Source organism: Phaenicophaeus curvirostris, unplaced genomic scaffold (assembly GCF_032191515.1).
Source record: "Phaenicophaeus curvirostris isolate KB17595 unplaced genomic scaffold, BPBGC_Pcur_1.0 scaffold_256, whole genome shotgun sequence".
NCBI lineage: Eukaryota > Metazoa > Chordata > Aves > Cuculiformes > Cuculidae > Phaenicophaeus > Phaenicophaeus curvirostris.
Genome location: NW_027206870.1, coordinates 27,617 through 39,363, shown reverse-complemented (window position 1 = coordinate 39,363; position 11,747 = coordinate 27,617). Strand labels below are relative to the sequence as shown.

General features: G+C 48.0%; 1 protein-coding gene across 1 annotated transcript; it reads right to left on the bottom strand.

Moving 5' to 3' along the window:
• Positions 1 to 566: 566 nt before the first annotated feature.
• On the bottom strand, positions 567 to 5,782 carry LOC138734813 (olfactory receptor 14J1-like). Its single transcript, XM_069882629.1, has 3 exons — positions 5,633 to 5,782; positions 3,020 to 3,176; positions 567 to 1,507 (listed from the first exon to the last, which is right to left on the bottom strand). The coding sequence occupies exons 1-3, from the start codon at positions 5,780 to 5,782 to the stop codon at positions 567 to 569; spliced, it is 1,248 nt and encodes a 415-aa protein (XP_069738730.1).
• Positions 5,783 to 11,747: the final 5,965 nt, after the last annotated feature.

Genomic DNA, 11,747 nt, shown 5'->3' with positions numbered 1-11,747 from the left:
CCCCGACGCCTTCTCTTCTCCAGGCTGAGGAAAGAGAACGGGGCTGGGGGGGGTCTCTTGTGAGTGAGGACAAGCAAGCACCCTGGTGGCCAGGTCCATCTCTTCAGGGAAGTCCTCAGCCAGGTTTCTGCTCGTGGTGCTCCATGGAGATATTTTTTCACTTGTGGGCCAAGCTAGGTGAAAGAAGAAAGATAAAATCGAACAGAAACCAAAACCAAAACCAATTCAAATGCCATCGCTGGTGCCTGGCAGTGCTGCCGCGCCAGGATTGCTTTCCCCCCCACTCATTCCCACAGGAACTGTCCCTGCAGCCCCAAAAAGGCCTTGGAGGAAAGATATCAGGAAACAAAAGTCAACGAAGAGCCCTTTGTTTTGTTTCAACACAAAAAGAGAGTGCAGCTCCTCATTTCCACAGACAGTCAGCAAGAAGAGAAGACAGGGAATTAAAAACAGGAGGACAAGATTTTCCCAAACAGAAAAACCAGCAACACCAACACCAAATAGAGAAGCCAGTCTGGGCCTGGAGGGCCTGCAGAAGGTGATGAGCAGCTCATTGCTTCAAAGAACTATCCAGGTACCAGGTTCCTCATTGCATCCTTGAGCTGCCGGTTCCTCAAGCTGTAGATGAGGGGGTTCAATGCTGGAGGCACCACTGAGTGCAGAACTGCCACCACCAGATCCAGGGATGGAGAGGAGGTGGACGGAGGCTTCAGGTAGGCAAACCCTGCAGTGCTGACCAACAGGGAGACCACGGCCAGGTGAGGGAGGCACGTGGAGAAGGCTTTGTGCCGTCCCTGCTCCGAGGGGAACCTCAGCACAGCCCTGAAGATCTGCACATAGGACACCACAATGAGAACAAAACAGCCTAGTAATAGAAAAAAACTAAAACTAAGAAGCCAAGCTTCCTGGAGGCAAGAGTTTGAGCAGGAGAGCTTGAGGATCTGTGGGCTTTCACAGAAGAACTGCTCCATAGCATTGTCCTGGCAGAGGGGCAGGGAAAATGTATTGGCCGAGTGCAGCAGAGCGTGGAGAAACCCAGCGCCCCAGGCAGCTGCTGCCGTGTGGACACAAGCTCTGCGGCCCAGGAGGGTCCCGTAGTGCAGGGGGTTGCAGACGGCAACGTAGCGGTCATAGGACATGATCATAAGAATTAAATACTCTGCTCCAAGGAAGCAGAATAGAAAGAAGACCTGGAAAATATATCCTGAATAAGAGATGATGTGGACATTCCAAAGCAAATTGAATGTGGCTTTTGGGATAGTGGTGGAGATGGATCCCAGGTCGAGGAGGGAGAGGCTGAGGAGGAAGAAGTACCTGGGGGTGTGGAGGTGGTGGTCCCAGGCGATGGTGGTGGTGATGAGGCCGTTGCCCACGAGGGCAGCCAGGTAGATGCCCAGGAAGAGCCAGAAGTGCAAGAGCTGCAGCTCCCGTGAGTCTGCGAATGCCAGGAGGAGGAACTGGGTGGTGGAGCTGCTGTTGGACATCTGCTGCCTCTGGGTGTGAAACACTGAATGTGAAAAAAATGTCAGTGAAAACTGAGATGTCTCTGAGGAACATTAAAGTCATTTCTCACAATGCACACTCTTCACTGCTTCTCCTTTCCCAGGAGATCATCTTCCATCTCCATGCCTGGAGATGGCACTGGGGAGACCGCTCCTCGAATCCTGGGGTCACTTCTGGGCCCCTCACCACAAGAAGGATGTTGAGGCTCTGGAGCGAGTCCAGAGAAGAGCAACAAAGCTGGTGAAGGGGCTGGAGAACAGGCCTGATGAGGAACGGCTGAGAGAGCTGGGGGTGTTTAGGCTGGAGAAGAGGAGGCTGAGGGGAGACCTCATTGCTCTCTACAACTACCTGAAAGGAGGTTGTGGAGAGGAGGGAGCTGGGCTCTTCTCCCAAGTGACAGGGGACAGGACAAGAGGGAATGGCCTCAGGCTCCACCAGGGGAGGTTTAGGCTGGACATTAGGAAAAAATTCTTTACAGAAAGGGTCATTGGGCACTGGCAGAGGCTGCCCAGGGAGGGGGTTGAGTCCCCTTCCCTGGAGGTGTTTAAGGCACGGGTGGACGAGGTGCTGAGGGACATGGGTTAGTGATTGATGGGAATGGTTGGACTCAATGATCCGGTGGGTCTCTTCCAACTTGGATATTCTATGATTCTATGAAGTACCGCAGGGAAGCTGCTGCCATCAATGCTGGCTCTCGTTAGCCTTCTCTGGAAGCGCTTTCACTGCAAGCTGCGTAAGCACGACGAACAGAACATTTTAGTATCGGGTACTGAATTGTGACTTAACTGTGCCTGTTACTGCGCTTTAGGAAAAGGGAGAATCTCCCACAGGGAAGATGCTGGCATGGAATGCTGCTGCTTCTGAATGTCTTCTCTCAGAGCGCTTCCACTGCAAAGCAAGACTTGTAGACTTGCCTTAATAGACACAGTTAAGTAAAAATTCAGTACCCTACATTAAAACCTTCTGTTAGTCGTGCTTTGCAGCTTGCAGTGAAAGCGCTTCCAGAGAAGACTCTAACGAGAGCCAGAATTTGATCGTAGCAGCTTCCCTGTGGTCCTTGTGCTGAACGATGTGAAATTTCGAAGTGAGGCTTTAATAGCCATGGTGATGTTACAGAACACAAGCTGAGACTGAAAGTTCTACAAGTCTTGCTTTGCACTGAAAAATTTTTAAAATTGTCTGCAGGAATTATATTTTTAATACCTGGCTCTGCATCTGCTACAGTCCAACACGAATATATTCAACCCACAGATGTCACAGTTCACTCTTATTCAAACCCCACTGCTAAATCCTCAAAATAACAACGCTTTCTATATTTGAAAGGTTACAATTTTTCTTTTAGCAATGCTCTCTAATTACTGAAACTTATCCACACGTGTAGACTAGTAAAATTCAGACTCTGAACTTCGTTACGTTCTAGGATATTATCTTTACCATTCCATGAGGAATCACTGCGGCTGGAAATACACGTTTCCCCACTTAACAGTCGATCAGAACATTTTTGGGAGCTACTTACTTGTGTGAGTGAGCTGAGATCCTTGGGCAGTATCAGATCTGCTGGTGTTAAACTCCATCCACAAATGGTTAGAGGTGCTATTCAGGGTAACTCCCATCAAGTCATTTTTGGTGAAGGCTCCCAGAGAGTGCGCAGAACTGTCTTTTCCATCATACACCTGGTGGAAAACAAATAACAGCATTGAACTGGACATCTTATCTAAATATCTGAAAAATATGAGTTTATCCTTACACAACACTTCCAAAGTCGGCTCTGCATGGCCAATAGTTTCTCCAAAAGAGTCCTCTATGGGTTTTTCTGTTTGTTTGGGTTTGGGTTTTTTAATCAAAATGAATTTAAAAAAAAAAAGATAACTTCTTCTTTAAATTAAATGAAACACTTGTACTTTATCATGGAAAAATAAACAAATATGAAGTGTGTTTCATAATTCCAAGCGTATACCATGCATCACGGGAATGCTTCTGGAAAAGCAAATAATCAGTCTGAACAGCTTTCTTCTAATATGAAATAAAAGATAATTTACCCTGATGTCGTACAGGCGAGAGGGACTGCAGAGAACTAGTATAAAAGACACAACTACAGTGTCTACTACGGGGGGGGCGGTTGGAGCCGTTGCCCCGTCGGGCAGTTCCAGCGGCTCCAGCGGCCGGTCGGGCGCTCGTCGGGCTGCGGGGAGGGGGCGTGGCTAAGGGTGTGTGGCCATATATGGGGATAGAGGGGGCGTGGCCTCTGGGGAGGGGGCGTGGCTAAGGGTGTGGGGCTATATATGGGACTACAGGGGGCGGGGTCTCCGGGGCCTCATCCCCTTCTCCTGTAGGGAAAAGGCCTCCTGGAACCAGCACTTGCTGGAACAAGGAAACACGGACCCTTTATCACGAGCCCGTTGCCCGACTGAGGCAAAAACCCTTCTGTTTGCTTTGACTTCTCCTCTGAAATGTGTAACTGTCACTCTCTCCTCCAGCTCCCTCGGCGTTGCCCCCGTCTGTGTCTGTGTCCACGGGGAGGGGTTTCTCCAGGCTCTTCTGGGGCTCCTCCCGGCAGCTGTACGAGGGGAGACCTGCAGCTGCTTCCCCCCAGCCCGTGTCCAGCTTTGCCTTTAAATCCAGACGCTTCCTAGATGCGAGAGATTAAATAGACATTAAAGGTGTGCGGTGGGATGAACTGTTGAACTTGAGAAGAGGCTGAGACCAGAAATGCTTGTATAAAGGTCCTAAATAGTTAATTTGAAAGAACAAAAATAAGTTGATGTTTTATAAGATCAAAAACCTCACCAACCTCTTCTTGTGTTCAGCCTGGAGAAGAGAAGGCTCAGGGGGTCTCCTTGATGCGTATGAACAGCTGAAGGGAGGGGATCGCAGAATCGCAGAGCGGTTTGGGTTCAAAGGAGCCTCCAAGCCCATCGAGTCCCACCCGCTGCCCCGGGCAGGGACACCTCACGCTGCCCCGGGGGATTCAAAGCCCCTGCTGGTGGGAAGAACGTACCTGCACGGTTCTTTAGGCTTCTCTGTGACTCGGGCCTTGGCCTCCACGGACAGAACGTGTGCAGGTCGAACACCAGTTCATCCTCCAGGCAGTCGCTCCAACTTGCACTTTTACTCCTCTCTGTTTTCCCGTTGGCCACTTGGAGACAGCAGGTCTTTACTTGAGGGCCCCAAACCCCTCGTGTCCGACTCCATCACCAGTGCGTGTGTTTTTCAAAACAGCTGCTGGTGGAGCTTGAGGCAAAGGTGCGTGTTTGAGTTTCCTCTGATGTGGCGTCTTTTGCTGTCGCTGTTTTCAGTGCGGACGGGAACGGCACAACCCACGTCAAGCCTGCTCTGCAGGCATCTTGACTCCAGCGCCTGCAGCGTCGCGAGCCAGGGGGATGGGGAGGTTCTTCTGTGCTGCTGAAGAGGTGAAGGTGCCTTTTGAACTGAGACAACCGGTGGTGTGTAAACGCCCAGGTGGCCACTGGTAACAGCCCCGTGGATGTAGTTAAAGAAGCTGCAGCAACGCTGCTGGGAAATCAGTGTCTAGCGCTTTATTTGCCCTCACGTGCACCAAGTCTTGGAAGGGAGCAGCGCTCTGTTGCCAGAAGTGCTAATATGATAAAAGTAACAAAAAATAACTTACCTCTTGTGAAGCTTCTGACAGGAGACGGATTTCTTTTATAGTTACTGAGAGCTTATACGCTTCTCTTGTAGGTAAAATGCCTCATGGAACCAGTTTCCCTTCCTTAACCCTCAGTGTGGCAAGGGCTGCAGCGTCCCATGGGAAAGGGGTTTGCTCCACTTCTGTTAATTTTTCAGCTGCTTTAGTGTGTTTGCTGTCCACATGTCGGCTATCGGCTTCCTTTTGTGAAAACAAACCGGGGCAAAGCTGGGCTGTGAAGTTGAAAGTTGGGGTGCTGAACCAGCAATGAAGTGCTGTTACCAACTTAGCAAAAAGCTGGTACCTGAGCTTCATTGCAGGCGTTCTTGCAGCTGAAAGCTTGTTAGCGTGCTCATTGCTCCATTTCATGAGTCCTTCCCCATTTAATTGTGTGTTTTAGGCCATGGAGAGAGAGATCAAGGCTGCGTTTAGCCACGGGGAGCCAAATGACATTGTTAGCGGTGCCTTCCAAATGAACGTCACTCGTGGTGACGCCCGCGCGCTGCAGAAATGTTGCTGGCTCAATTCTGAGGTAAAACTGGCCGCAGCGTGACGATATCCTCGTTCGGCGAGAAGCCTCGTGGCCCTTGTTGCTGCTTCATTCTTCTGGTAAGCGAGCGTCTTGGTTTCCATCTCAAGCTTACTCTTTATGTTATAGATCGTGAATTTCTACATGAAACTTGTGATGGAAAGAAGGAAGAAGGAAGGATATCCAGCAGTTCGTGCTTTTCCTGCTTTCTTCTATCAAATACTAAGTTCTTGGGGTTACGCAGCAGTGAGGATCTCTCCAAGCGGGATGTTGTCTTTGTCCCTGTCCACCTGACAAACCTTTGGACTCTGGTGGTGAGTCAAACTGGCTTTTCCTTTGGAATTGGATGGGGAGAGGAAACTGGTGAGAAAAACCGTGTTGATTTTGGTGTGTGTGCAGCAGAAGTTTGTGCTTTGTCTGACAGTCCCCTTGTAATCACACGTCACCGACATGAGAAATTTTGTTGACCTACGTTCTTGAGGCAAAGAGTGATTTTGCTTTGTTTTCAACAGCAAATACCCGCAAGAAAAAAGCCAGGAAAAAAAGCAACTGGAGCTGGATTGATCAGAGCGGACACTTCACAGCATGAGGACGCGTGTACGTGAGCACTACTGGGATGCGAAATGTGAACTCTCAACTCCTTCTCTTTAGAGGTCTTGACACTCTCTAAGTCCAAGCTTTTAGAAAAGAGCCGTAAGCACCTCATGTTCTTTCGGTGCCACCTTAGGCCGCAGCTGACCCAGGAAACCATGGAATCGCAGAGTGGTTTGGGTCCCATCCAGTTCCAGCCCCTGCCAGGGGCAGGGACACCTTCCCCACCAGCTTACTCAAAGCACCATCCAACCTGGTCTTAACCATGCTGGGATGAAATCTTTCAGCATGACTTCTCCTTGCTGGCTGCAGGCTTCGTTTTTTTGAATCAGTCTGCCGTGTTCGGGTGAATTTGACTTTGCCCCCACTTCCCAAGACAAACTTAATCCATTTAGCTCTTGTTGGAGAACACAGGCTGTGGAAACGGGTTTGGAATTTGGGATGATTATTCTTGTTGGGAGCACAAGTCCTGGTGTGTGACAAAGCAGAGGGTTGAGCGGCTGTTTCCCTGAGTTGGGCTCCGGGAAAGCTGGGGAGGGGCTTCCCAAGGGCATGGAGTGATAGGGCAAGGGGGGGTGGCTTTAAATTGGAAGGGGGAGGATTTTTGTCCTAATGTCCAATCCAGATTCCTCACGATGAGGACAGTGAGGCCCTGGCCCAGGGTGCCCAGAGCAGGGGTGGCTGCCCCGTCCCTGGAGGGGTCAAGGCCAGGCTGGATGGGGCTTGGAGCCCCTGGTCCAGTGGGAGGTGTCCCTGCCCAGGGCAGGGGTGGCACTGGGTGGGCTTGGAGGCTAAGCCTAAACCTACCCCTAAGCCGAACCCTAACCTTACAAAAACGGCACCGTACCCCTAACCCTGAGACAAATGGTGCCCTAACACTAACCATAACCCTAACCCTGAATCTAATGGTGCCTTTACTCAACCCCTAACCCAGAAAATAAACCTAGTGGCGCCCTAAACCTAACCCTAAGCCTTACGCTAACGGCGTCCTAACAAAACACTGACCCTAACACTAACCATAACCCTAACCCGAATGGTATCCTAACCCTAGGGTTATGGTTAGGGGTTAATGGTTAGCGTTAGGGGTTAATGGTTAGGGGTTAAGGGGGGGGAAGGGGGGGTAGGTAGGGTTAGGATTAGGGTTAGGGGTTAGGGTTAGTGTTAGGGTCAGGGTTAGGGGTTAGGGGTCAGGGTTAGTGTTAGGGTCAGGGTTAGGGGTTAGGGTTAGGGGTCAGGGTTAGTGTTAGGGTCAGGGATAGGATTAGGGTTAGGTTTAGGGTCATTAGGGTTAGGGGTTAGGATTAGGGTCAGCGTTAGGGTCAGCGTTAGGGTTGGGTTAGGGGTTAGGGTTAGTGTAGGGTTAGGTTCAGGGTTAGGCTTAGGCTTTGGGTTAGAGGTCAGGGTGATGGTTAGGGGTTAGGGTTAGATGTTAGGGCTGTTAGGGTTAGTGTTAGGGCTTAAGATTAGAGTTAGGGTCAGAGTTAGTATTAGGGTCATTAGGGTTAGGTTGTAAGGTTAGGGTTTGGGGTCAGGGTTATTGTTAGGGGATTAGGGTTAGGGGTCAGGGTTTGCTTTAGGCTTGTGGACATTAGGGTTAGGCTTAGGGGTTAGGGTTGTGGTTAAGGATTAGAGTAGGTTTAGGTGTAGGGTTAAGGGTTCTGGTTAGCGTTAAGGTTAGGAGTTTTAGGGTTAGGGTCATTAGGCTAAGGTTTAGTATTAGGGTTAGAATATAAGTTTAGATTTAGGGTTAGGGGTTAGGGTAAGCATTTGGGGTTAGTTTCAGGGTTAGTGTTAGGGTTTGGGTTATGGTTAGGTTTAGGGTTAAGGTGAGTGTTAGGGTTAGGGGTTAGGGTTTGGGTTAGTGTTAGGGTTAGGTTTAGTGTTAGGGGTTAAGGTTAGGGGTTAGGGTTAGATTTATGATTAGGAGTCAGAGTTAGGGTTTGGTTTAAGTTTAGGCTTATGGTAATTAGGGTTAGGGTTAGATTTTGGGTTACGATTTAGGGTTAGGGGTTAGGGTACGGGTTAGATGTAGGATTAGGAGTTAGAGTTAGGGTTAGGTTTAGTATTCGGGTTAGGGTTTGGGATTAGTATTCGTGTTAGGGCTAGGATTAGGGTCAGGGTAAGGGATTAGGATTAGGTTTAGGGTTAGGGTTAGGGTTAAGGTTAGGGTTTATGTTTAGGGTTTGGGGGTTAGGGGTTTAGGGTTAGGTTTAGTGGGTTAGGATTAGGTTTAGGGGGTTGGGGCTAGGATTAGGGTTAGGGGTTAGGTTTAGGGTTGGGGGTTAGAGTTAGGTTTAGAGGGTTGGGGGGTTGGGGATTAGGGTTAGGGTTAGGGTTAGGGGGTTGGGGGTTCAGGATTAGGGGGTTGGGGGATTAGGGGGTTGGGGGATTAGGGTTAGGGTAAGGGGGTTGGGGGATTAGGGTTAGGTTTAGGGTTAGGGGGTTGGGTTGGGGTTGGGGGGGTGGGGGGGGGTTATGGGGTTGGGTTGGGGTTGGGGGGTTGGGTTGGGGGAATTTGGGTTAGGATCATTAGGTTATGGTTAGGGTTAGGGTTCGGCTTAGGGTTCGATAACTTGTCCAGTGCACATTACTTTTGTGCCTCACTCAACCTACACGCTTCCTGCTCTTGAAGTGTCTCGTTCACCATCTCTGTTCCCGGTACCGAGAACTCTCCTTGGCGTCACCAGGAACGGCCTGAGACTTGGCTGACAGTCAAGGAGGTCGAGCTGAACTGAGCAACGTTCTCAAATGAAACCTCTTCAAACCTCTGTGTGGCTCCTGCTCAGCAACGCTGCTGCCCCAGGGGGTTGAAACCTCCACGTGCTCGAAGCAGCATTCTTGGATTAAATAATTTTGTCGGGAAAAATGGATCAGCAAAATCTTTCTGGCTTTCCTTCTTCCATCCGAAGAGTTTCTTTGAAAACTGAAGCAGTGGGAAGCGTGGCCAGCTGGGAGGTACACTTAATGGGTAAATTCCTGATGAGGGTGCAATGGATTATAGCCCTTCTCCTGGAAAAGGCAAAAATACCCCCAAACAAATTACTTTCAAAATTAAAATGCAATTAATTCTCTTCTCTTAGACTTCCCTTCAATGATTTCCTCACACGGAGACCCGTGCGATAGTCCCTGCTTTAATTTAAAGTTGAAGCTGTTTCTTCTCAGTGTGGGAAAGATGAAAGAGTGTTTCCAATTTTTAAATATTTGTGGAGAACTTGTAGAATTTTTATTGCTGAATTTATATTTTGAGTCAAAATGGGCTTTAGAGAGTGAAAATAAAGAGAGGATTTTGGTGGAAAATTTTCATTCTTTTCAAAGTTTCAGGCTCTTTTTTATACAAAAATAAAGAATTCAAGTGTAAAAATTTGTTCTCGTGATGGTTTATTTTTGTTAATAATATTTCTTTCATTTAAAAATGTGAGTTGTTTCTTTTAAAAACTGAAAATAGTGATTTAAAACCAAGGCATTTTCCCTTCTTTTCTCTGTTAAAAATAATAAGAAACTTTCAAGAAAACCCCAAACCAACCCCTACCCCTCAACCCCCAAAATCCAACCTACAATGCTTATATGGGAATTTATTTTTTTTCTAGAAATACACCATTTTCACTTAAAAACAGGTGGCGTTTCTCCCTCCACTTGACTTGAGGCATTTTCAGGTATTCCCTGCAATACAGATTGTAAAATAAATTGTGTTTGCGAGCCCTTCTTTTTGTCCTCCAGGGTGTTCCTAAGCCCTTCAATGTTTTTTTTTTCATAGGAAGAAAATCCAGCTAAATCTTTGTAGGTCGATTTCCTTCAGGTTCGCATCTCTGTGGGTTCTCTGTGAGCGCTGTGGAATTTTAATTCAGTTCTACCCACCCAGCTGGATGCTTGAAATATGTCGGTTCCCCTAAGCCCCCTCAAGACCCCATAAACCCTCCACAAGACGCCCTAAAACCCCCTGACCCCCCAAACACGCCCAGGACCCTCACGATCCCCCTAAACCCCCCACCCCCAAATCGTAGAATCACCAGGTTGGAAGAGACCCACCGGATCATCGAGTCCAACCATCCCATCAATCACTGACCCGTGTCCCTCAGCGCCTCGTCCACCCGCCCCTTAAACCCCTCCAGGGTTGGGGACTCAACCCCCTCCCTGCGCAGCCTCAGGCACTGCCCAGTGACCCTTTCTGTGAAGAATTTTTCCTCAGCTCTCTCAGCCGCTCCTCATCAGGCCTGTTCTCCAGCCCCCTCACCAGCTTCGTTGCTCTTCTCTGGACTCGCTCCAGAGCCTCAACATCCTTCTTGTGGTGAGGGGCCCACAACTGACCCCAGGATTCGAGGAGCGGCCTCACCAGTCTCCCCTCCCCTATTAAACCTTGATCCTGACAATGGATCCCCCTCCATGTTCCCCATTCCCCCAAATAAATCCCCCTTTTCCCTCAAAATCCACTTTTTAATCTCAAAATTCCTCTTTTTTTTCCTTAAAAATGACCAATTTCCCCCATATTCCTCATTTTTCCCTCAAAATTCCACATTTCCCCCTCAAAATTCCACATTTTTCCCTCAAAATTCCACATTTCCCCTCAAAATTCCACATTTCCCCCTCAAAATTCCACATTTCCGCGCAAAGTCCTCAAATTTCCTCTCAAAAGTCCCCATTTCCCCAAAATTCCTCAAATAGTTCCCTATTTCCCACAAAATTCCTTAGTTTTCCCTCAAAATTCCCATTTATCCCTAAAAGTCTTTAGTTTTCCCGCAAAATTCCCAACTTCCTCCCACAATTCCTCATTTTTCCCTCTGAATTTCCTGTTTCACCCCAAATTCCTAACTTCCCCACAATTTCTATATCTCCCCCCAAATCCCCAGTTTCCCCTAAATTCCTCATTTCCCTAAATTTTCTCAACTTTTCCTAAAATTTCCCTATTTTTCCCCCAAAATCCCCATTTTTCCCTAAAATTATCCCCTTCTCCCCAAAATTTCCAATTTCTCCCTAAAATTTGCCCATTCTCCCCAAAATTTTCCAGTTTTCCCCTGAATTTTCCCTAAAATTATCCCCTTTCCCCCAAAATTTCCAATTTCTCCCTAAAATTTCCCCATTTTCCCCAAAATTTTCCGGTTTTCCCCTGAATTTTCCCCATTTTTCCCTAAAATTTCCCCACTTTTCCCTAAAATTATCCCCTTTTCCCCAAAATTTCCAATTTCTCCCTAGAATTTCCCCATTTTCCCCAAAATTTTCCAGTTTTCCCCTGAATTTTCCCCATTTTCCCTAAAATTTCCCCATTTTTCCCTAAAATTATCCCCTTTTCCCCAAAATTTCCCATTTCTCCCTAGAATTTCCCCATTCTCCCCAAAATTTCCCCATTTTCCCCCTGGATTTTTCCCATTTTCCCTAAAATTTCCCCCTTTTTCCCTAAATTCAAGATTTTTCCCGCAAAATATAGATTTTCCTCCACAAATTTCTGCATTTCACATTCAAATTCTTCCATTTTCTCCCGGAAGC

Coding starts and splice junctions, on each gene's coding strand:
- LOC138734813 (XM_069882629.1), bottom strand. CDS start 5,782: ATGGAAACCAAGACGCTCGCTTACCAGAAGAATGAAGCAGCAACAAGG. Junction 3,177..5,632: donor GCGCGCGGGCGTCACCACGA/GTGACGTTCATT, acceptor GTTTTCCACCAG/GTGTATGATGGAAAAGACAG. Junction 1,508..3,019: donor ATCTCAGCTCACTCACACAA/GTAAGTAGCTCC, acceptor TTTCACATTCAG/TGTTTCACACCCAGAGGCAG.